General features: G+C 36.7%; 1 protein-coding gene across 3 annotated transcripts in view; it reads right to left on the bottom strand.

Moving 5' to 3' along the window:
• adgrv1 (adhesion G protein-coupled receptor V1) overlaps positions 1 to 26,027 on the bottom strand; it is a 258,923-nt gene that overhangs the window by 37,019 nt on the left and 195,877 nt on the right. For all 3 annotated transcript variants that reach the window (NM_001001845.2, XM_009301753.5, XM_005165511.6), the window contains 3 exon segments: positions 3,895 to 4,052; positions 9,948 to 10,126; positions 15,535 to 15,651. In NM_001001845.2, the coding sequence (NP_001001845.2) occupies positions 3,895 to 4,052; positions 9,948 to 10,126; positions 15,535 to 15,651 (454 nt within the window).

Here is a 26,027-nt window from a genome sequence, read left to right as displayed (position 1 = left end):
GCAAAATTTTGTTGCAATCCACCAAAAACTATTTGACGATTCCCTTTCATCACTTGTGATGTTATCACAAACACCAGCTTATCAATAAAGGCTAGCTGCATGGAAACAGCTTGTAGATGGAAAATGTTGCAAATGTTTTTCCCTAACACATAACGGTTGTCCATAAAAAACAAAGGGAAAAAAGGTGTGCAGGTAAAAACAACAAAGAAGATTTAGGAGCTTGTGTTTGTGCTGTAAGAGTGTTCAGTGGTCAACATATTGAATCCATTGGTTTTGTACTGTATATCTTTCATCATGTATATTACTGGTACTGCAGTAAATGAACGGTAAATTCATTAAATAGTCTTAAGAATTGAGTGTTCATGTCACAGTGTTTCTTCCGTCTGTCTGTGAGAGCATCAGTGCTGTTTCATCCGACCTAAAATGTAATCACTGAGACATTTGTATTCTTTGCTAAATTCAGCCACTTTTATTTGGAGCTGCTTGTGTGATCGATTTGAGACCTATATGCATATAAACAAGCCTAATCTTGGGTTGTGCCACCGTTAGACATCAATCATTTGAGCAAACAAACAGTCTGTGTGGCACTAATGAGCAGCACCTCCAGTTCCACTTTAGATAGAACCATACCTGTCAACCTTTCCGTTTCCGGGAGGTTTGGAAGTTAGGAAAGCAGTTGAATGCTTTCATTATAGATCTGTGCATATTTAAAGTGACACCTCTGTTATTTAATGTGATCAAAGTAAAAATCTAAATAAAGGATTTATTTGCTGCTCTTTAATCAGAATGTTTAAATTATACATTGAAGATAGGTTAATGAGATTTAATATGTTGATTTAATTTTCTTATAATAGCTATTCATTTGAATAGGCTAAACTGTTTAATTTACTTACAGCTTTTTCTTATGTATACTATTTATTATATCCTTTGTAAATAATAATAAAAACATATTACTGACAGTTTCTACTGTTTATTTACAATGAAACAGCTACATATTTAGTAATTTGGGGATTTTTTGGGCGGGTGAGTATTTCTTATTTTTACTTCCCAATGTTGACAAGTATTGATAGAACATTTATTAAACATGTTATTGTCTCATTTAAAAAAAAAAAAAAAAATTAAATATATAAAAATATATATATATAAAAAAAAAAAAAAAAAAAAATATATATATATATATATATATATATATATATATATATATATATATATATATATATATATATATATATATATATATATATAATATATATATATATTAAGAAAAACAAATCAATATTGTTAGCCTTTATCACCCAGCCTTACAACTCTGTATCCTGAAACCTCATAGAAGACACTTTCTTAGGACAGCTGATGCAGCTCACACACCGGATGCACCACTCAGCGGAGCAACACGGCACAAACAGGACAATATCGCACATCAGATGAGCACATTCGAATGTTGTTTAATATGAAACTATTGAGAGCACCACATAAATATGAACAGTGTCCTGAGTTGTAGCTGGTCGTCGCGGACAACTGCCGACTTGCTGCACCGGTGTGCGTACCCTGATAGAAATCTATGTTTAAAATTCTAAAATGCATGTCACTGCGTGGCGCATCGCCAATTTGCGAATCTGATGTGTGACCCCCTTGAGCGTTGCATCACAGTATCTTTTGTATATAATTGAATAGTAATAATTACAAAAAAAACAAAATATGACATTAAATATGTTGCCAAAATTCTCAAACGAAAACATTGTAACCATGTTCTTTTTTTTCCTGAAACTTTTCAGTTCCATCATTTTTCAAAATAAATTTCAGCAAAATACAGACGGCATTGAAAAATAATATTCCCATAAACTTTGCAAAACGGAAATAAAATGGAACATCCTTGGAATGTTTGCATTACTAAAAACATGTGGTTTGTCATAATTAACTTTTATTTTTTTGTTACCAAAATCCAACCCAGGCTTATTCTGATTATGTATTTCTTTATACATTTCTGGAGAGAGCAAAATATGTCCCATTTTTTGCAGTTTTTGTTTTTATGAATCCACCAGAGGCCGATGTGTACGCTTTTTCAGATCTCAAACTTATCGTATAAATCCACCAGAGGCCCCTGTCGACTGAATGATTTACTGACCAATCGACCTACCCCCCCCCCCCCCCTTTCCTAAAAAAACCCATAGTGTTTTAAAAAGCACCGACTGACCTTCACACCCACTTCCATAAACCCAAGTGTTTTAAAAAGCAATCCAGAAAAACAAAAGTCCTCGCCTGCTTTTTACCATGTTTTCAGATTTTTCCATTTTTTTACTCTGTTATATACTTGTTTATATTTTTTGGGCTTCTGTTTTTGTCTTGTTTACTTTCTGGAACCGTTCTTTACTGGACTCGAACCCCGTCGTCATGGTCAACTCCTTCCTGCGTCTCTAGTCCGCCTACCTGACAGCGAGAAAGCCGTTCATACAGAGGTAAGTGGTCATCTGGTAGGCGCGAAAAGGAACGGCGTCATACTGCCTCATTGCGTCTGTTATAAAGACGAAATGCAGCCGTACATAACTCTGGCTACATAATTTGTGATCTCCAGAAATGTATAAAGCTAGGTTTTCAGAATGAGCCTATGTATATGTCTTATTCTCCTTTTTATTTATCTGTCCTCCATATTTCTTTTAACTTCTGAAATCATGTTTTTATAAGATATTTTATAAGATATTGTTTGTGGAATTACTAATACATGGTTTTGCAATCTGGCTAAATAATCTGATAATAAAATGTTAAAATCAGGTAAAACTGCCTACATGTCTGCATGGAGTAGGATGGACCAGTCTAATTATTTTTTTTCCACATTACAATGTGTTTTTATGAACCTATACCTAAATTTAGCTTCCCACAAGTCAACTGCCCCACCTGGAAAACAGTTTTCACTCATTTCATCCCAATCCCCAGCTGAATGTTTAGTTTGTCAAGCAATAAAGTTGTAACACACCCTGGCAGAATCAACAGCTGAGTGTTCGAAGGAGCGAGTGTTTTCAAAGCGCATATTTATCAGACTGTGCTTCTCAAACAGTCATTGAACACATCCGGCATGAAGGAGCAGATCTGCAGCATAATGTATTTGCTTACGTCTGTGTGTCCTGCCATATGAAAAGGCATGAGTAGGAGTTCTACAGTGAGGTCATTGTGTTTGCAGGCAAAGGGTGGGCTGACGGTGCAGCCCTCTGTAATAAAGTTGAGTGGTTTAGGATTAGCCCGCTGTGCGGCGAGCATGCTTGCGCACAAAGAGGAAAGCTAACATTGCACATGGCAACCCTTGCTGACCACCCACACGCACACTGTACAATACCAGCATTTAAAGCCCAGAACTGCATTTACAGCTAAACAATACAACCATCACAGAGGATTAACCAGTGAAAGCCGGTGTTTTACATGCTAATTGTGCAAGCATGAGTTGGAAGGTGCTGATATTCCTCTTTTAAACAGGGATCATTTTGAGGCCAAACATAAAGGTGGAGGCTATAAATGCTAAACAGACAAGATGAGGCTGTAATGCAAGGCCGACAGTCTGTTTGTTTAGAAGTGGAGGAGCAAGTTGCACTAGATTTAATCCGATAATTGACAAGCCCACACAAAACTGCTGATGGCTATTTGAAAGAAATGACTAACAAACAACCACAGAAGGGGGAAAATACTTGAAAGGTGTGTGGCAATTTGGAAGTCTGTGTAATACTTTCCAAGGGAAAGCACCTAATCATCCCTTCCTCTCAGTTTCTCTGACATTATCTTCAGTTCATTATTTTTAATGTCCTTATTTCCTGTAAAGTGTTCATCACCATGCCAGATTTCTCTGTAACGGTTGGATAGCTCGAAGCTAATTATTCCCCGAAAATTTTTGACAAAACGTGTACACACCTGAGCTGTTTGTTCGACCTCTGTAGATGTCATCATAGGCCTTCCACTGCTGAGTGACTTGATACGCGTGGATGAAGATCACCAGTACCCCTACCAAACAAATGAGCGGAACCAGGGCTGCCGTACAGAGAGCGGCATATACATTTGGGATGAAGCACCTACAGATGAGAAACACACAAACAAACATTAATATATTAATAAATAATTTATATATATATATATATATATATATATATATATATATATATATATATATATATATATATATATATATATATATATATATATATATATATATATATACACTCACCGGCCACTTTAATAGGTACACTAAATTGCTAATCAGCCAATTACATGGCAATAACTCAATGCATTTAGGCATGTATACATGGTCAGGACGATCTGCTGCAGTTCAAACTGAGCATCAGAATGGGGGGAAAAAAGGTGATTTAAGTGATTTTGAACTAGGCATGGTTGTTCGAGCCAGACAGGCAGGTCTGAGTATTTCAGAAACTGCTGATCTACAGGAAATTTCACGCACAACTATCTATAAGGTTTAAAGAGAATGGTCTGTAAAAAGAAAAAAAAAAATATCCATTGAGTGGCAGTCCTGTGGGCGCAAATGCCTTGTTGATGCCAGAGGTCAGAGGAGAATGGCCAGACTGGTTCCAGCTGATAGAAAAGCAACATTAACTCAATTAGCCACTTGTTTCAATGAGGTATGTATCTCTGAGTGCACAACATGTCCAACCTTGTGGCGGATGGGCTACAGTAGCAGAATACCACACTGGGTGCCACTCCTGTCAGCTAGGGACAGGAAACTGAAGCTACAATTCGCACAGGCTCACCAAAATTAGACAACAGATGAATGGAAAAACATTGCCTGCTCTGATGAGTCTCGATTTCTGCTGCAACATTCGAATGATAGGGTCAGAATGTGGCATCAACAACATTAAAGCATGGATCTATCCTGCCTTGTGTTAATGGTTCTGGCTGGTGGTAGTGATGTAATAGTGTGAGGGGAATCTTCTAAGACACTGCTTGCTGCAGAGCCATTTTGGCTCCAATGAGGGACCAGTGAGTGTGTGTGTGTGTGTGTGTCTATATATATATATATATATATATATATATATATATATATATATATATATATATATATATATATATATACAGAGTTCAACGCTAAGGATTTTTTATACGGGTCCGATAGGGCCATTGGTTGAGATTTTTACTTGCCCTGCCAAAATTTTCATAGGCCCCACCAAAAAAAACTAAAAAGTTAATAGCTATTTCTTGGCCACATATTTTAAATAATGGCAAAATTATGCCTGTGAATCTAGAATTTAAACATTTTAAATATGTTAATAAATGTATAATGAGCTAAATTCAAGATTTTATGCAAATGAAAGAGCAGTATGAAAGAGCAGTATGAGCAGATATTTTAATGCAATTCTAAATAATTTTTATAAAAATGGCTTGCCAAACAGACAACTGTTTTTTTTTTTTTTGTTCTTTCTTTTCAGTTCCTTAATTTTGTACCAATGTAATTGTCTGCTTCTAAGACTTTAGAAACAGACGTTTTCTTTTGGCCTCATTGTTTAATTTTGCCGCCATGTTGCCATCTTCGCTGTACTGGTTGTTACTGGGTTATAAAAAATAAAAAAAAAAACGCGTTCATCATTACTGGCCGATAGGGGCCAGTAACAATCCTGTCTACTGTCCCGAGTGTCTTTTACGCTGGCCCCGGGCCACCGGGCAGTCCTTATTGTTGAGCCCTGATATATATATATATATATATATATATATATATATATATATATATATATATATATATATATATATATATATATATATATATATATATATATATATATATATATATATATATATATATATGTATATATATCAGCATATAAACATCTATATATCTATATATATATAGATGTTTATCAGGTTTATATGTTAAAGTATGTGAAATGAGTTCGGAATAACACAATCTGCTTCCTTCTGAAATATTTTGACATCGACATTTCTCCTGAGAGGCTTTCTTTTTTTTGTTTTTCTCTTACTCGTTTCCATCTATCTGAGGAATTTCTTCCAGTCAACCTCCAATGTTTTTCTCCTGCATGCAGTTATGAAGTCTGAGGACTGGTATTTGTAATGGGAAAGCTTTGGGAAACTCAATCCAGAGTAATCTTGTTATGACGTGATCTGTATCAAAATAAGCAGCAGTTGCATTCTGTTCACAGGCCAGACATCGCTCTGGTCAGACAAACAGAATGGACAAACACAGCACGTACTCATTTTATAGAGCAGAAATGGCACAATGTAGACATAATAGAATTCAAAGCATGCAAAATGTCTGTAGGAAAATAAACAGGCCATTTTTTACCAGACTTCATTTGATTAGAATTTTGAAATGCTGGCCTGGTTTAGAATACGCATAGAACTATATAGCTTAACATCTGTTTTATATGTAGTTGAAAAATAAATATAAGCAATCAATATTACATTTTCAATTACAGTTGGTCAAAATTATTTGCCCTCCCGTATTTTTTGTCTATTTTAAATATTTCCAAAATGATGTTTAACAGAGCAAAGAATTTTCACAGTATTTCCTATACATTTTTTAAAGGGAGAAAGTCTTATTTGTTTTATTTTGGCTAGAATAAACGCAGATTTATAGAAACCCAGAAGGGATGTGATAGTGGTGGTAGGGGTGGGGGGTGTTGTTGGAGAAAAAAAATAAAATAAAGCTTTTGCATTCCCTCTCAAAGATGTTTTGCGAGGGAATACAAAGATGTTTTTATCCACAGACACTTCCTGTTCATTTCATGCATATCAACCCTCCCATTTTTGGTGTGATTTTCTCATATTTTCCATTCCATCCTGCTATCATCATATCATTAAGTATTTTCCAATATTTCTCTCATATTTTTAATCTTGAAAGTATGTTGAATATCAAATTAATATAAAAAATGTCTGCATTCACTTTCTTTCTGTTAAAGCTGTTCATCGATCACCCTATATATGCAAACCTCTCAATCAGTGAATGCATGTGTGTGAACAGGAAGTGTTTATGGAACAACAATCTCGCAAAACAAAAGAAAACGCAAAACATCTTTGCAAGGGAACACAAAATTTTTTCTCCACCCATTTTTTTTTCTCCCACCCAGTTTATTATTTTTTTTTCACCCATATTTTTCCCCACCACCAAACCCCTTCTGGGTCTCCGTACAGTTTTAATCAATTTCTTAATCAATATTAATATACTATTGATATTTACTTTATTATTTGCACCCGTAAGTATTTTTCGATTGTCTACAAAACAAACCATCATTAAACTATGACTTGCCTAATTACCCTGACTTGCCTAATTAACCTTATTATTATGTAGTCATCATGGCAAAGATAGAAGAAATGAGTTATTAAAACTATTAAGTTTAGACATGTCTTGAAAAAATCTTCATTCCATTGAACAGAAATTGAGGAAAAATATACAGGGGGGGTTAATAATTCAGGATGTAATTAATAATTCTGACTTCAACTGTATATGTCTTCTCTGGCAAATATACTATGACATGCATGATATGCTTTAAAACAGGGGTGACCAATCTCAGTCCTGGAGGACTAGTGTTCCTGCAGGGTTTAGCTTCAACTTGCCTCAACACACCTGCCTGGGTGTTTTAGGTATACCTAGTAAGACCCTGATTAGCATGTTCAGGTGTGTTTGATTAGGGTTGGAGCTAAATTATGCACAACACCGGCCCTTCAGGAACAAGTTTGGTGAGTCTTGCTTCAAAAGATGAGACACAAAAACAGCTGCCATCCAGTGCATGTTTACACAGAATAAAAATGCTTTTTATCAACTGTAGGGATGCACTGATATGGATTTTTTGACCGATATCTTTTAAGAATTGGAGGCCGATAACCAGTATATTAGCCACTACATATAAATATTTCCTTAATCAGCTCACTGAAAGACAAAAACTTACTGTGTGAATGGTCACTTATGCATTTCCCAGCATAGTTTTATTAATATTTGATCTACTAGACCTATTCTGCTATAAAGATTTCCTGAGCCTGAATACTGACAATGAACTTTTTAAGACTCCCTCCCTCCAGTACTGTAAGCATCAACTATAACTACAGATATTAAAAACAGTTTAGCTTTAAAATAAAAAAAAGAAAAATAGCTAATAATATTGCATTTATACCTAAATGAAAATGGTGTTAGTGGCAATAATAATTATATTAATAATAATAATAATAATAATAATAATAATAATTAAAAGGTGCAAAGTTATTAAATGGCAAACAACAATAAAAACACAACACAAAAATGTATTAAAAATATTAATGCTAATGTTGGAAACAGTGATGCAACCAATTTATTTTTCCACATAATGCGAGGTTTGATATGTGTTTAAATCTGACATTTACCTAATACACTTTTAATTCTACAACCATACAATCCCCCTGAACCAGTGAAGCTGTGAGGTACGGGAAGAGGCGAGAACTGCTGTGGCCTGTGAGGTGAGATGACATCATTTGTTTGTTCATGGAAAGGGAGATGTTTGGCTTTCATGAGTCAACTGGGAGTTGACTTGTGAAGAGCTGCTTTGAAACGGGGCGGAGCGGAGTGTCCTTAGTCTTCTGTTATCACTACAGGCTTGGCTGGAGCGAAACTGAACGTATGCACAGTCACAGCTTGCGACCTCATAAACACTGAAGGGCTAAAAATAGCAGCTTTTGCCAAATTATCCTTAAAAGACCCTGACCACACACAATCAATGTAAACAATCTCTGTGCGTGTATCTGAGAAAACAACTTAAGTCATTAAAAGAGGAAATTAGTAACTATGAGACTAAAAAATATTAATAAAGGGATCCTTTACATTTGTGGGTACATCAAGTGATAATTAGCAAGTGAAAAAAAAAAATCAAAGCTTGTCAAAAAGAAAACTTCTATACAGAACTATAAGGTAAAGTTCATTGACACATTTAAAGTAACTGAATATAATATATCCTCTTTTCTGAGATATTTAGGGATGTCCTAATGTGGAATGAAATGACTTAAGTTAAATGTACAGTATGTACATTTCACTGACAGAGGAACAATTTAAAAACAACAATAACAAAGACGTAGCGTATTGACATTGTGAATGAGAGTGAAATCATTAGCTGCATTTCCACTGACGCATCTAAAGCAAGCATACCAGTTTCCACAGTAAATTCTGAAGCCAGATTTGGTCCTGTCAGTACTTGCTTGGGGTCAACGTCTGACCTTTTTCAACCCACCAAATATCTTGGGCCAAAGCAGGCTAGTGGATACCCTTCCAGCTGCAACCCATCACTGGGAAACATTCATACACACCCATACACTACGGACAATTTAGACTACCCAATTCACCTCTACCACATGTCTTTAGACTGTGGGGGATACCGGAGCACCCAGAAACCGAGGCGAATATGGGGAGAACATACAAGGAAAACTCCACACAGAAACACCAATTGACCCAGCTGGGGCTTGAACCAGCGACCCTCTTGCTTTGGGGCGACTGTGCTACCCACTGCACCACCGTGCTGCCCAGAAGATAGAAGTTAAAGTGACCTCTTAGCCCCGCCCACTCTTAGCACAACTACCAAACTAGCCAGACAGATCTTGTGCTCTGCATTAAGTGTACTTATTTTTTTTAAGAAGTGCGCATCAGGGTCCGTGCCAGTGAACGGTGGTGGGTATGTGGCTGTGTGAATGTACTATGTGCACGCAACACACTTGAAGTCCTGTAGCAAGCAATAATAAATAACTAGATCTGGCCAATGGCCCCAAATAGAGATATAAATTAATGAATATAATAAATGAACAAAATACAAAAAAGAAAAAAAAAAAGTTTTTTCAAGAGTTCATCTTAGTAGAGAAATATAGTGTGAGGTCAGTGTACAAACAATGGAGGTCTATGATGGGTTAACATAAAGACAGCTGTACAAACATGAGGTGTGTGTTTGTGTGTGCGTGTTGAAGAATGTGACAGTGCATATTGACAAACTCACAGGTCTCCTTGCACCAGGCCATACACACTATGAATGCTCCATCCAAATCCCCCCAGCAGGACCACAACCAGAACAATGATGACCAGAGCAGGAAGACCCCAGCTGAGCAGGAAATAGAGCAGATACCGTCTCTCCGTGTGCTCATCATTCATCACTAATATCTGCCAGAAGTTTATGGCCTGCAAAAGAGAACAGCAATGGTTCTGAATAATAATAAAAAAAAAAATGGATGATGATTAATTAAAGTATTTATAAAGCAAGATACAAAAAAAAAAAAAAAACCATCTGATGGCAGTGACCTTTATTTCTTTAACACTGCAACACCAACAATATCTAAGTTAACCTAATTTATTTTAGCAGTCGAGACAATTTATCAGAGATTTGGAAATCTTCATTAAAATCAAGTCCTGAGGAGATGCCTTCATCCATCAGTATTAGCTCCATAAATGGATAGGAACTGCAGCAGCTCTGTTTTGCTGTGCTGGAAACTTGGATAAGAGATGAAGAGAAAAGAGAAGCTGGCAGGACATTGTATTAGCTTTTGGGTGGCCAAACACTCTGCAATCCCTCTCCAGTCTCTTTGTAATTATGAAAGAGGTTGGCACTGAGCCATTCAGATTACCCTGTCTCACAACTTCTATTGATCTGGCATTCTAACTGTGCCAGTGTAGGGAGTCTCGGGGATCTATTGGAAGACTATTTTAGCACAGGCTGAAAATCAAGTCTCTCTGTGTAGGAAAGAACTCTTAGATCGATAGTTCTCATTGATAAAGTGTTAAGCTAAAATACAGTCTGGAAGAGTCACAGCTAGTTGCCAAAAAATAAACTTTGCAGGATATAAATCCTGCATAAAATGGGAACAAGGGTTATTCATTCATTCATTCATGCATGCATGCATGCATTCATTCATTCATTCATTCATTTATTCATTCATTCATTCATTCATTCATTCATTCATTCAATCTATCCCTCACTGCTAAAATTGTAACAAATTTATCCATCCACAATATCTATCTATCTATCTATCTATCTATCTATCTATCTATCTATCTATCTATCTATCTATCTATCTATCTATCTATCTATCTGTCTGTCTGTCTGTCTGTCTGTCTGTCTGTCTGTCTGTCTGTCTGTCTGTCTGTCTGTCTGTCTGTCTGTCTGTCTGTCTGTCTGTCTGTCTGACTGCCTATCTACCTACCTACCATCCATCCATCCATCCATCCATCCATCCATCCATCCATCCATCTATCTATCTATCTATCTATCTATCTATCTATCTATCTATCTATCTATCTATCTATCTATCTATCTATCTATCTATCTATCTATCTATCTATCTATCTTCCTACCTACCTATCTATCTACCTACCATCCATCCATCCATCCATCCATCCACATATCCATCCATTCATCCATCCATCCGTCCGTCCGTCCTGTCTATCTATCTATCTATCTATCTATCTTTCTATCTATCTATCTATCTATCTATCTATCTATCTATCTATCTATCTATCTATCTATCTATCTATCTATCTATCTATCTATCTATCTATCTATCTATCTATCTATCTATCTGTCTGTCTGTCTGTCTGTCTGTCTGTCTGTCTGTCTGTCTGTCTGTCTGTCTGTTTGTCTGTCTGTCTGTCTGTCTGTCTGTCTGTCTGTCTGTCTGTCTATCTATCTATCTATCTATCTATCTATCTATCTATCTGTCCATCTGTCCATCTATCTATCTGCAGTACATACTCATCCATCCATCCATCCATCCATCCATTCAAGTTTCATTACCTTATTTATGACATGTTCCATTTATTAAAATCATACTCATTTGCCTGCTGTTTAGCGATAAAGACAAGAACATATTCAAATAATTCTCCCTAGGGCACAAATACTTTCCGCTATGAATCATAATTTACCTTTCCCAGCAAAGAAAACGTTTATGTGATTTATTCCATGTGTGTTTTCATAAACTCACACCCACTTCTGCAGATCAACATGCTTACATAAACATAACGTCATACATACTGGCACTCAGACCTCTGGTCTATCCGCAGTCTCTTCTTTCAATCCTCCCAAAACAAATTTGTTATTTTTTTAATGAATTATAACCATTTTGTTGTAATTAGCCAGTCAGTTTATTTCATGTTCTCTTGCATAATCTTTTAACAAAAGTTTATTAAGTGCTAACAGAGATTACACGCTCTTTGTAAACTGCAAAGCCCCTAGTGTTTTTCAAACCCATTGAGGAAAACAAGATAATCCCAGTATGTGAGCAAAACAACCTTTGATTTCAAGGAGTTTGATTTAAGTGAGGGGTTCCTCAAGGGTCAATGCTTGGTCCCATGTGTTTTCAACTTCAACAGTCATGAGCCCAGATGTTTGTGTTCTGTGTGGGTCTTTAGATGGATTAAAAGCCATGTTCTTTTTCATTTCATTAAGCATGTTCAGGCAAAAACCTGTTTTTGCTTCAGGAGAACAAGACGACCTTCACAGCTACAAGTGAGGTGACTTCCAGAGACAGGTTTCTGTGCTTAGAAGGGATTATCGCACAAAGGAAAAGAAGCAGAGAGCAGGCGAAAGGGCAACGGATCCAGCAAGAGTTGGTCTCTGAAAGGTCTCCAAACAGCTTTTGCAGGCATGCACCTGCCTGCAAAATCTCCACCAGAACAATCACACGTAGCTGAAACATGGCATGCTGCACGTATCATAAATCATGTGCTTCCTACCAGACTAAAATATGTGTATCAGGATAATTACTAAGCTGACAGTGAAAAGGTATGATCAAAAAAGTCTTTATTTTGCTGAAAGAAATACAAGTCGTCAATTAGTTTTCTTCACACAACCCAAGTTTCCCATTCATGGTGTTTTTTTGTGTGCAAACACTCATCTTGAGCAATAAGTCAAAAACTAAAGGCCTTTGATAATCTCTTGATTCTCAAAAGTTCTTACAAGATTACATGCTAATCATACTTACAAATACACATCAGAGGTAAAAGTCACACCCAGAAACTAGATTAACATTTTGAAATCTGTTTTTCTGAGGAGAAAAAAAGCCTGTTGCTTTTCCTGAGTGCAAGTTATTTCAAACACTACCCACTAAATAATGGCACTGAGAGTGTGAGTTTGATGAAAGCTTACAATTGTGAAATTGCTCAATGTTCAAACAAAGGTTTGTACCACACCACGACTGACCTATGAAATCTTGGAAACTCTTAGAGCATCCTGATCTTACTTTCAATTGTTTAAAAAGTTGAATGATAAAAAAAAATAAAAATAAAAAATAAAAATAAAAGTCTATTTAAAAGTCACTCTTATAGGCTACAGTGTTTTTTTTATCCCAAATATTGAAAAAAAGGTCAAAACATTATTTAAAAATTTTATACTTAGAGGTCGCCACAGTGGAATGAACCACCAACTTATACAGCATACAGTATGTATTGTATGTGCCATGTGCCATCACTCTGTCTCTTCTTGTCTTGTTTCTTTCTTTGAAATGGCAAAATTTAAACACGAGTGACATACGATAGTCCAGTAATGTCATTTCGAAAAATGTTTAATAACAACTTAACTAACTATATTACACGGTCAAGCTGTTTTGCTTCCATCTTCATGACACAAGCGCTGCAGTTATAGGTCATTTCTAGTTAATGATGTCAGAATTTACCTGTATTTTGGAATGGATGTGTGAATAGTCTATTCCAAAAAAAAATGGAATGTCCGTGCCTGTGTGAACCCCTTTTTTTTATAAATTTACCTGTGAAGTTGTTTTGGAAATTTTCTGGATATTTACCGGTATCGCTGTGTGAAAGCGGCTATTGTCAGATTGTGTGGAACTGTTTACTATTACAGTCTCCATAGACATCAGTGTATTTTTTACTTTCTTACCTGCGCCCAGGGCCATTTATATCGAAGTTGATATTTAGCCGCACCATGTTGGTGTTACGTAACATCTAATTTTTACGAAGTGGGTTGTTAGCCCAACGCTCATGTTCCAACCTGGAGGACAAGGACATATACAATACAAAAAAAATATCGTACAGCACAACCGATTGGTGCAGCGTATCGAGATCAAAAAAGAAAAACCACATGATCTAAACATGCAGCATGAGTTATCTTACAACGTGAGGGACAGTTTAAGCACAGTTATGCAATAAATGCATCGCTAGAAGCTGCTTCCTGCATGTTCTATCGTTATCTACACTTCAAAATCAGAATTATAATAGTGAACTTTTTGTTTTTGATCAAATTAGGAGAATAGTTCACACTATATAATTTAACTTATTTGGTCATTAGTGGTATCATCGAGGGAAGGACTAATTTGGATGTTACATTCACTGGGAAACTCTGAGTATGTACACTTTTAGCAGACGATTTTCAGAAAAAACGCTCCACCACGTAGTGTTGGTCCACACAGGACACCTAAAAATCTTTGAGATTACATGACAAAATGGAAGAAATAAAAATCATTGCAGCATAAACGTTCATACTCAAAACAGGGAAAATAAATAGATCCAAAAAAAAAAAAAAAACGTAAAAAAGATAGAAAAAAATTACAGTTAAATCTAAGGCACAAGTGCATGTATTTCTTTATTGCACTTTTTAATTGAAGATCAAATTAATGTCAGCCACAGAATGACTGAGCTCTTCAAATCACCTCCCACCACCTGGAGCAAACCAAAAAATAAACGAAAACGCTGATAAACTGGTGCTTTCAACCAGTTCACAGAAATGCTAACTGTCCCAGCCAGGGCTTGAACCAGTGACCTTCCTGCTGTGAGGTGACATCACTACCCACTGCACCCCAGTGACACCCGCCAAAGTGTTTTTATGTAACTTTAATGTATTATATATGCTTCGGCCTATTTTTTAGTTATGTAAGATTTAGTTTAATGTTTAGGTCAGATTTATGCAGTGTAAGTTGAATTTACTTATAAAGTTATGTTAATTCATCTAAAAGATTTAGGTAAGCACCTAATGATCAACTTGTGAGTAATCACTGACAGCACTTTCAATTTTAGAGTTAACAAACCCTTGCAGAATTGTACCCTTGCAGAACTGTACAGCCTCTTTACAGTTTGTGTATTACTCCGCACACATACAGCCAGCAAAAGGCAGACACTACAGATCTAAAGTTTAAAAGAAGCTTTTGACTGTTTTAACAGTTGTTTAACTGTTTAACTTATGATTTGAATCCAAAGGCGAAAGTTTTTATATACACAATTATCACACTCGTAGCCATATACAGCCATATAGCACTGCTACTCGTGTGACATTGCTCAGTTATATATATATATATATATATATATATATATATATATATATACATATTTTGCACCTGGGCACAAAATTGTATAGGGCAGTGGTCCCAAAATAAAAGCATATTGGCCAGATATGCGGGGCTGTGGCTGGCCGTCAACCTGGGATGCTTTACATGTTTTAGAGTTAACAAACCCTTGCAGAATTGTTTGCACCTTACCATTATTTGCATTAAAATGATTGTTTAAGTACTCTAACTCAAGTGAAAACACAATGTGGTCAAGGCAAACATTTGCTTTCACACAAGTAGATGATAACAGTGAATTTTTACCTGTACCAGCATCCAGCTGAACTGGCTGAGGTGGAAGTAATGGAAGAACAAGCCGAGAGCAGCACAACTGTCCTCTGAAAACATACGTCCCCGAAATGCAGACACCAGGAAACAAATCTGAGAAACACAGAGTGACAGAAACATCAGCAGAAGCCCTGGAGTCCTCATACACTCAGCAGAAAAAACACATTCAGATGACTCAAGAGTTCAGCCCCAGAACTGCTTCTCAAAAGTCTGTTCTTACATCATTTATGCTTTTAATATTTTTGATGCATATTTGAAGAGCTGGCACTGTCAGGTCTTGACCAGATGTCTGAAGGACTGTTACATCACACTGCTGGATGGACTGTCAGAGAGAGCAACAGCTGAGAAATCTGTGTATGTGAGTGTGTGAGAGAGATAGAGAGTCTACTGAGTGTAAAATGTAAGTAAAATAAATAAATCAATGCCAGCACCACTTTTTTTTTTTTTTTTTTTTTTTTTTTTTTTTTTACCAATATCAAAGGTATTTATTTGTGGGCAGCAAACAGATTGTAAATTGCTGTTCTAGAGTTTTTTTTTTTTTATTTAATTTACTGTACATCATACACATGATACACCACACATAAATGCATATTCACATTTCATTAAGCATCATCAATTTTTAAAATCCATTACAGTATGGCGATTTGCCCAAGGTGCTCTAGAAACCCATTTTTTCTTTTAAACATTGTTAAAAACATTTGAACTGTGTATTTTTTTGCAACAACTCATTTTGTTCAATTAACTAAATTCGGTCAATTTAATGCCTTTTAAGTATTAATTCCATTAATGCATATTTTTATTTAGTAAAATAAGAATAAAAAATCAGATAAACAGAAAGTTATATATATATATACAACAGTTCTGTCTGGTTCTCAAATCTGATTGGCTAAAAGCTGTGCGATATTCCGCAATATCAGAACTCCTACAGCGTCTTTACAGTTTGTGTATTACTCCGCACACATACAGCCAGCAAAAGGCAGACACTACAGATCTAAAGTTTAAAAGATGCTTTTGACTGTTTTAACAGTTGTTTAACTGTTTAACTTATGATTTGAATCCAAAGGCGAAAGAAAGTAGTTCCTCATACAAAAGGGGTTTTGTGACTCTCCACGTTTGATTTTGTTTTTATATACACAATTATCACACTCGTAGCCTCCCACCAGTGCCGATATACAGCCATATAGCACTGCTACTTGTGTGACATTGCTCAGTTATATATATATATATATATATATATATATATATATATATATATATATATATATATATATATATATATATATATATATATTTTGCACCTGGGCACAAAATTGTATAGGGCAGTGGTCCCAAAATAAAAGCATATTGGCCAGATATGCGGGGCTGTGGCTGGCCGTCAACCTGGGATGCTTTACATGTTTCTGTCCATCTACTGTTGTTCTACCACATACAATATCAACATACTTTGTCTCATTACTAGAATATACTGCCACAAAAAATATTTTATTCTATTTCCTTTAAGTCTATTTGCTGATGCTTGGCTTTAGAGGGAGGTTTACAGTTAACCAACTAGACTGAACCAATCTTTTTGATGTGACTAGGCATAATCTAGTTCCAAGGGCCGATGTGCACTTCAGGAACAGTGTGAAACCATATCAAACAAAAACAACTGGGCAGTTTCACCTCATCTGTGACCTTTCATGCTGCATTTGAGGACATAAAAAAAAAATAATAAAATAAAAACTCTGGCAGCCATCTCTTATATACAGAACACAAGGTAATGGTTTGGTTCATAAACACTGACCCTTTCAAAGTAAAAAATGTAAAAAAAAAAAAAATAATAATATTTTTTCCGGCTAAACTGAGAGTCCCTTTTGGGAAAGCTAAATAGAGGGAAAACGTTGCCTGTGGAAAACCTACAGTATCCTGGCTGCTGAGTGAAGGGAAATGTGGTGTCATTACAGATGGGATGGCACTAAATGAGGTACTGTTGGGATAATGTCAGCAGGTCAGTGAGTGCTGTGAGTGGGATGGGTCAGCACAGGAAGGAAAGAAGGCCGGGACGTCCCCATCAGGTGCATGCTGGGCAGCGTGATTCAGGGTAGTCGTGAGCTGGCATAGAAATGTGGCGATCCTGCCAAAATCCGCTTTGCACTGTAGGTGTTACTGTAGTTAGCAGGGTCATGGAACAATCTTAAAGCTCAAATAAAGCCTTGTTTCACTCACAGTCATGGTCATCATTTCAGTCTGTGACTTACTAGATTATTTACTTGCAATATGAGAGTCTGTGGAAAACAAATATTAAAGGTTAATACAGTAGATAACCTCATTTTGCTTGTGACATTTGTTATTGATCAGGACCAAATTAGTTTTTTTTTTTTTTTTTTTTTTCCCCTGAACAAAATGTGACTGTCAAACAATCCTATTTTTTAAATGCCTTGAGTCCAAATCATTTTTATTTTGTTTTATTTAGAAGACACATTTATTATTAAAGTACAAATTCAATAGATCAAAAGTATCTTTTAAATTTTAAATTAGTGTTTTTTATTTTTATTTTTATAGTTCATCAAGTTAATTAAAATAATATTCATTCTCTAATTTTCCTTCGGCTTAGTCCCTTATTTATCAGGGGTCGCCACAGCGAAATGAACCGCCAAATATTTCAACATATGTTTTACGCAGTGGATGCCCTTCCAGCCACAACCCATTACTGGGAAACACACACACACTCATACACTACAGTTAATGTAGTTTTCCTGATTCACTTATTGAGCATGTCTTTGGTCTGTGGGGAAAACCGGAGCACATGGAGGAAACCCACGCCAAAACAGGGGGAACATGCAAACACCACACAGAAATGACAACTGACAAACAACTGACCCAGCAGGGACTCAAACTAGCAACCTTCTTGCTGTGAGCCGACAGAGTTAACCACTTATGCCACCCTATTAAAAAATAATAATAATTTATAATAATAGGCACTGCTTCAATGATGAGCACCAAATAATTGTTATAATGATTTCTGAAATAATATCATCTTACATTGACGTTTGTAATAATGTTGATGAACATCACAATATGAGATTTTTGTATTTAATATTATTTTATTATATTCTTTCAGTATTTCCGATCAAATAAATGCATCCTACAAAAAGTATATTAATAATCTGCAAAACTTAAAATGAGAATATTTTATTTAGACAATTTCCAGAGGTCGCCTCACAGCAAGAAAGTCACAAGCATTTCTTGTGTGGAGTTTGCATGTTCTCCCAGTACTCGCGTGGGTTTCCTCTGGGTGCTCTGGTTTCCCTCACAAGTCCAAAGAGCTTTATTGTCTGGTATGTTCACACATAGTGTCAGGGTTCTACCCCTCTGGCCTTGTAAGTTCTTGTTTTGGTGGCAGAGTCCGGACTCTAGCTTGGTCTAGTCCTGTCCTGTTGTGCTCGGCTCGAGTTTTCTTGGGTCGAGCACTTGTTTTGTCATTGTGTGTGTCTCTGTATGAGCACCATTTGTGAACGTGCATGGACCATGCATGTCCCCGCTTGATGCGGGTGCGTGAGGTCTTTGCGTGTTTGCAGGTGCGCTCCAGTCTGAGTGTTCACGTTCATCTGTCTGCAGTGTGTTGTTTCATTCCCAGCGTCTCAGTCCAGTTGGTTTCGGTTTTGGTCGGCGCTGGGATGAAACATGCAAGCTGCGTGTGTGAGTGCACGGTGAGTGTTTTCATTCATCGTGTACTCGTGTCTTGTGTTCAGTCTTCTGTTGGCGTTGTGTTTAGCACGTAGTGCGTGTTTACATGCACCGCATGCTTGTGTTGTCATGAACACGTGTTTAATTGAGTTCTCTCATTGGCTGCATGTTCTAGTCTTGTTTTATGTGAGTGCATGGCTTGTGTTGTCTCTTTGTGTCATGTGCTCTCCCATCTATTGCTTAGTCCCACCCTCCTTGTTAACCTATTATTAGTTAATTATGTTCATCTGTTTTTGTGTTAATTTACTTCTGTTTATAATCCCCTCATGTCTCCTGTCCTGTGCCAGTTCGTCATCAGTTGTCGTCGTTTCCTGTCTTGTCCTGTTCTCCAGTTTGCCAGCCTGCCCAGTCTAGTTTGTTTAGTTGTTTTATTAATATTTTCCCCCTCGGGGTAGTTTGTTTTGCTGTTTTGCTTTTTTGTTTTTTTATCAATAAATACCCATTATTCCCTTGCATTTGAGTCCTCGCTCTTTTCCTCTACACGAACGTTACACGAAGGAGGGATTTGTTTTTTGTGACAGAGCTTGTATAGTGCAACAGAATTACAGAGACAGAACAGAAAAACAGATAATAAATATATTTAAAAAAAATAGAAGTAGTGAAATCAAATATACAAATTGACAAGTGTAGGTACAGGTATATTACTATATACAACGTAGTATGTGCAGCTGTTATGTGCAAATTGGCATGTAAAGTGCGTCGTTAAATAAAATATGTATTATAAGCTTATAGCAAGTAGTGATGGTTGTTCCACAATTATTATCATCAAGTGTTTATGAGATGGATTGCCTGAGGGAAGAAACTGTTTCTGTGTCAGGCAGTTCTGGTGCATAGTGCTCTGTAGCATCGACCAGAAGGTAAAACTTCAAAGAGGCAGTGTGCTGGGTGTGAGGGGTCCAGAGTGATCTTGGCAGCCCTTCTGCTTGCTCTGGATACAGTTCTTGGAGAGCAGGAAAAGTTGTTCCAATGATTCGCTCAGAAGTCCAAATTACTCGGCATAGTCTTCGTAGGTCGAATTTGGTAGCTGAGCTTAACCAGACAGTTATTGACGTAAATGACTGATTCAATGATGGAAGTGTAGAACTGTTTCAGCAGCTCCTTTGGAAGGTTGAACTTCCTTAGCTGATGAAGAAAGTACAGCTTTTGTTAAACTTTTCTAACAATGGAGTCAATGTGAGTGTCCCACTTCAGGTCCTGAGAGATGGTGTTGCCTAGGAACCTGAATGACTTCACTTTTGCCACAATGCTGTCCATGATGCTCAGTGGGGGGAGAGCAGGGGGAGTTTCTCCTGAAGTCCACTATCATCTCCACTGTTTTGAGCGTGTTAAACTCCAGGTTGTTGTGACTGCACCAGACAGCCAACTCATTAACCTCCTGTCTGTAAGCAGACTCGTCACCGTCCTGAATGAGGCCAATAAGTGTGGTGCCGTCTGCAAACTTCAGGAGCTTGACAGAGGGGTCCTTTGAAGTGCAGTCATTCGTGTACAGAGAGAAGAGCAGTGGGAAGAGGACACTAAATAAAGGGACTAAGTCAAAGGAAAATAAATGAATGAAGAATTTACATATATTAATATGTATCTTACTTTTTATAGATGTAAACTTAGCTTTTTAATAACTTGTTCCCAACTGTATCTTTGAAAGTTACTATTCTATCTTATTTATACCTTTATAACTTTTTTATTGTATTAGCATATTCCATACATGTCCTCCATAGCTTTAAAAAATTATTGAGAGGAAATTACAGGCTCATAAAATAGTACATGATAACGTTTTATAGGGTTAGCAGCAAATCTCAGTTGTCCCTAGGTCTGTTTCTGTGTCAGGGTACAAACATTTAAACTAGAAACTCATTACAGGCTCTGCAGTGACAACTTCATTAATGCACTCATAGGCAAAGCCCATGTTTTTGTTCCCGTTGTCATCCCCAGGGCAAACTCCCAGCTGAGTAAACAGATCTGATCAGGTTTCTGTTCAATCTGATCTGCTCACACACACCCTCTCAGACACTCACATCAGTAACACTAGATGCTGACAGCAGGGGCTCTTTATCCCCCTTCCCTAATAACTTTCTGGAAGATTCATTATAGATTCTGCTGTCTTATGCAACAAAATCAGCCTGATCTCGCGAGGAAACGCAAGTATTTTACGTTTTGTCAGTTTAGTGGCTAATTCGTAGAAATTCAGTCATACGAAAATGTAAGATTTTAAAAAGGAGGCGTGGCATCTAACCCCAACCGTCATAGAAAATAGTACAAATTAAATCATACGAATTCATACAAATTAGCCACTTAATCAAAAAGTTACGAATTGCCGTGAGATTGTGTTGAACAAAATAGATATTAAGAAATACTTCTGAATGCAAGTACAAAGCAATCCAACAAAGCTTAATTTTTATTTATTTTTTTAACTGCATTACATTAGTTTCATACTAAGAGAACCGGAAGGAACGTGATGGTGGGAAAAAAAAAAACTGAGTTGGAGAAAAAAAAAAAAAACTGTGATAGGAAAATATATATTTTTAAAAGTTTTTGTGTTCCCTCGCAAAGATTGTGTTATTTCGCAAAGATGTTTTGCGAGGAAATACAAAGATGTTTCCCATTCCCTCGCAAAACAGTTTTTTTCACAAACACTTCCTGTTCACTTCATACATGTCAAACTTACTGTTTTTGCCTGGATTATTCCGTATTTTAACATTATATCCTGCTATCATCCTATCATTCAGTATTTTCCCATATTGTAAGGGTACCAAAAGAAGGAGCTAGACATGCAGCTGAACGCTATTGGTTTACAGTATTTAATTCGCTTATGCAACAAGCCAGAATAAAAACAAAAGAGCCGCCATGTTTAAAATACACAGCCGAGATTACAGCGTAAATACATATAATAACAAGCCATAGTCGACCCGGTCTTAAACAATCCTTGTTGTCGTCTTGATGAACAGCCACAAAGCCAAAAGGAAGAGCAGAATCTACCCTGTGCCCCTTAGTTTTTTACGAGCCAGTCTGAAGCGCGATTGGTTTCGCTTTCTTGTTTGCACTTGCGTGCGTGTCTATATCTGAAATAACAAACTTCTTGAGCTCATGATAAAAAGGTGTGCATAATTATTGATGTGCTTTTGAAACCCGATCCTGTCGGAAACTGACAAACGCGAGAGTGACACATTCACAAGCGTCAACAAAGTAGAAGCACGACAAAACTCACCCGCAAATTGTTTCAGCAACCTAAATCACGAATAAACTGCCATGTTCATCATCACCTTCTGGACTATTATGAACTCGGAATGACATAATTACTCTCTAACAGAGTTTACATGTTTTGGTGAAGATTACAGACACAGATGAGAGGTTTGCACTGACTGTAGGCTATTTTGCGTGATGTTTGTGAATCTAAATAAGGACTAAATGTCTGTTGTGTGTAGTTTTTCTGTAGTTGGTAACAGAGACTGTAAGGGGTCTGCATGTGTTCATATATGTTCATTTATTTATTTATTTTATATAACTGAAGATGTTACAGTAAACTATCTCACACTGTCATTGATCTGCAGTTATAATCAAATCATGTTCATAAAAAGGTTAGTAATAAACATTTATTTAAAGTATTTATGTGTATAAAGCATCTTTTTTTTGTGATAAGTGCTTCCTTTATGATTTGTGAACAACCTGTACAGCTTTACTTTTGACATTTACTCAAGCGAGAATGGCCTCAACTAAAACTCTCTGTCGTACACCACAGGTGTACGACACCACACCAAACGCAAGCCTGATAAAAGTGACCCGTACCGACCTGAACTGTACCGTACTGTACCACTCAGTGGAAACGAGCCATTTATGATGATTGGGATGGAGTTCGAAAGATGAATCATCTGAAAAATCTACCTTCTGCCACTTTTCCAAAAGATCAACTAGAAGTCAAGTTATTAATTGTTGGGTATTGCGGGGTCCCGGAACAGATCTGGGTAACAGATTCAACATGTTCCCGGAGGATGTAGAGGTGTCGCGCGTGGAAAGAGGGGGGCGCATAGCAGGGCGTTGGATGGCGGAAGGGGTGTCACGGACGCAAGTTAAGAGCCGGGGGGTGGGGAGTTGGTTGTCGTTGACGAAAGTGAAGAGGGTTGGGAAGTCGCAGAAGAAAGTGAACATCAGATGGGGGAGGAGGGTGGCTGAGGAGGGGGATCAGTAAAATGACGTGCCGGGTCAAATTTCAGAGGTGGTGGATTGGCCGTGTTCCAGCTCAAATTAAGCCCTGTTCTTACAACTGGGATCTACGAAAATACTTTTGTCAGGCAGTGCGTTTGGTTAAATATGTATTACACGAAGTACTGAAATAAGCTGACCCCTGATGTATAATTCACAAACTGATTCCTTCCTATTTCACCAAAATCTTTTTCAATTTAAAACTTCTAACCTCACAGAAAGTATGTGTATGAACCACACAAAAATAACCACACTTCGGCTCAGTCCCTTTATTCATCAGGGGTTGCAACAGTGGAATGAACCGCCAACTTATCCAGCATTTGTTTTACACAGCGGATGCTCATCCAGCTGCAGCCCATCACTGGGAAATAATTTATCTTGAAATTTACCTCATGATCATAATTTGTGAAAAACAAAACAAAAGTTGTCAGCCTTTTACAGCATCAGGTGTTCATTTCACCTGGAAACTGCAGTGTAATTACACTTATACTGAACTGTATAGTCAGTTGCCTGGCTAAAAGTAGCAGCAAGGTCAGTTTATCACAAACAGCCGCTTCGGTTCATCCATCAGTCCACCTCAGGCTTATCACTAGCCCCTAGCTGACAATTTATCCAGCAGTACAGTATATAAATACAGGCTTAACAGTTCCTGATTAATAAGACATCAGCACCCCTACCATGCCAAACACAACCTCTGATGACATAACAAAAGCCCGGGGTTCATCATGGTTCATTTAGGAGCCTGAGAGTGGAGAAAGAGTGATAGAGAGATTAGAAAACCCTGTGTCTGGGACCCGTCTGGCCTTTAGTCGTCCCTCAGGACCAGATGCACTTGATAATGTGGATCTACTCATGCTTTTAGTACGGTCACTCGAGCTCATAACAGGGAATGGGAGAAAATAGGGCATATAATCTGATATGTGCTGTGTTTATGAGTAGGATGTACTGCACCGCTCTGTACCATAAACAATATGGATGTAAACAATACATGTGTGCTTGACAGCTCATATCATCATCAGTTTAAAAAAAAAAAAACATACGAAAAACAATATAAATAAATGAATAAATAAATAAACCAAAAGGAAACAAACAACAACAAAGTATCTTAACACCAAACAATCTGTCATGCTGCATGCCTCAACTTGGTTTATTACAATTATTTAAAATGAACATAGCAAAAATCCATGATAAAAAAGTTAAAACAAACAAATAATAATAAAACTAAATTAGAAATAAAAAAAATAAGGCAAACTATTTTGGTTTAGAGCAGGGGTGGGGAAACTTTTTTCTCTATCAAGGGCCATTTACATTTTTGTAACATCGTTTAGGGGCCATACTAGATTATAGGGCTTCTCGATTATGAGAAAAATAATAATCGCGATTATTTTGGTCATAATTGTAATCACAATTATTCAAAACGATTATCAGTTAAAGTCAAAATTATTCGCCCTTCTGTGAATTTATTTATTTTCTATATATAAATATTTAACAAATGATGTTTAACAGGGGAATTTTTCACAGTATTTCCTATAATATTTTTTTTTTTTCTTCAGGAGAAAAGCTTATTTGTTTATTTTCGACTAGAATAAAAGCAGTTTTTAATATTTTGAAACCTATTTTGAGGTCAATATTATTAGCCCCCTTAAGCAATTTATATTTTTGAATCTACAGTTATACAATGACTTGCCTGATTATACTAATTAAGCCTTTGAATGTCACTTTAAGCTGAATACTAGAGTCTTGAAAAATATCTAGTAAAATATAACATACTGTCATCATAGCAAAAATAAAAGAAACCAGTTATCAGAAATGAGTTATTAAATCTGTTATGTTTAAAAATGGGTTAAAAATAAAACTTTCCTTTAAACAGAAATAGGGGGGGAAAGGGTCGCTAATAATTCAGGAGGGCAAACAAATCTGATTTTATATATGCACGGGTATTTTCCTTCCTGTAAATAAGAAAAGGGAAGTAAATACAATAGAAAAAAATAGGAAACAAACTGTGCTTTAAGCATCTTTACTGTAAGAAAAAAAAAAAGGATTTTGTCCATTTGTTGTATAATTAATAATAAAAGCAGTCGGCAGCAGGAATATTGTGCACTGTCACTTTAAGAATAGTGCGGCTCTGATATGGTTTCTCTTTCACATCTTTTGATTCTCAGCTTGTTTGTTTATTACACAAATGAGGGTTAATATGAATAACGTCCCGGAGGCCGGACGTTCCCCACCCCTAGTTCATTACCAAGTGAAACAAAGCTCTATCAATAAAACACGATCAATAAAACAAAATACAGATAATAATAAATACAATTTAAATATTGTAAATAGTCAGTTGGTGTTTCTGTGTGGAGTTTGCATGTTCTCCTCTTGTTCCCATGGGTTTCCTCCGGGTGCTCCGGTTCCCCCCACAAGTCCAAAGACATGTGTATCAGGTGAATTGGGTAAGCTAATTTGTAGTGTATGTGTGTAAGAATGAGTGTGAATAGATATTTCCTAATGGGTTGCAGCTGAAAGAGCATCCGCTGCGTGAAAGATGTACTGGATAAATT

The sequence above is a fragment of the Danio rerio genome, chromosome 5, assembly GCF_049306965.1.
Source record: "Danio rerio strain Tuebingen ecotype United States chromosome 5, GRCz12tu, whole genome shotgun sequence".
In the NCBI taxonomy this organism is placed as follows: domain Eukaryota; kingdom Metazoa; phylum Chordata; class Actinopteri; order Cypriniformes; family Danionidae; genus Danio; species Danio rerio.
The sequence above is the reverse complement of the archived record's forward strand: the minus strand, read 5'-3'. Positions and strand labels throughout refer to the sequence as shown.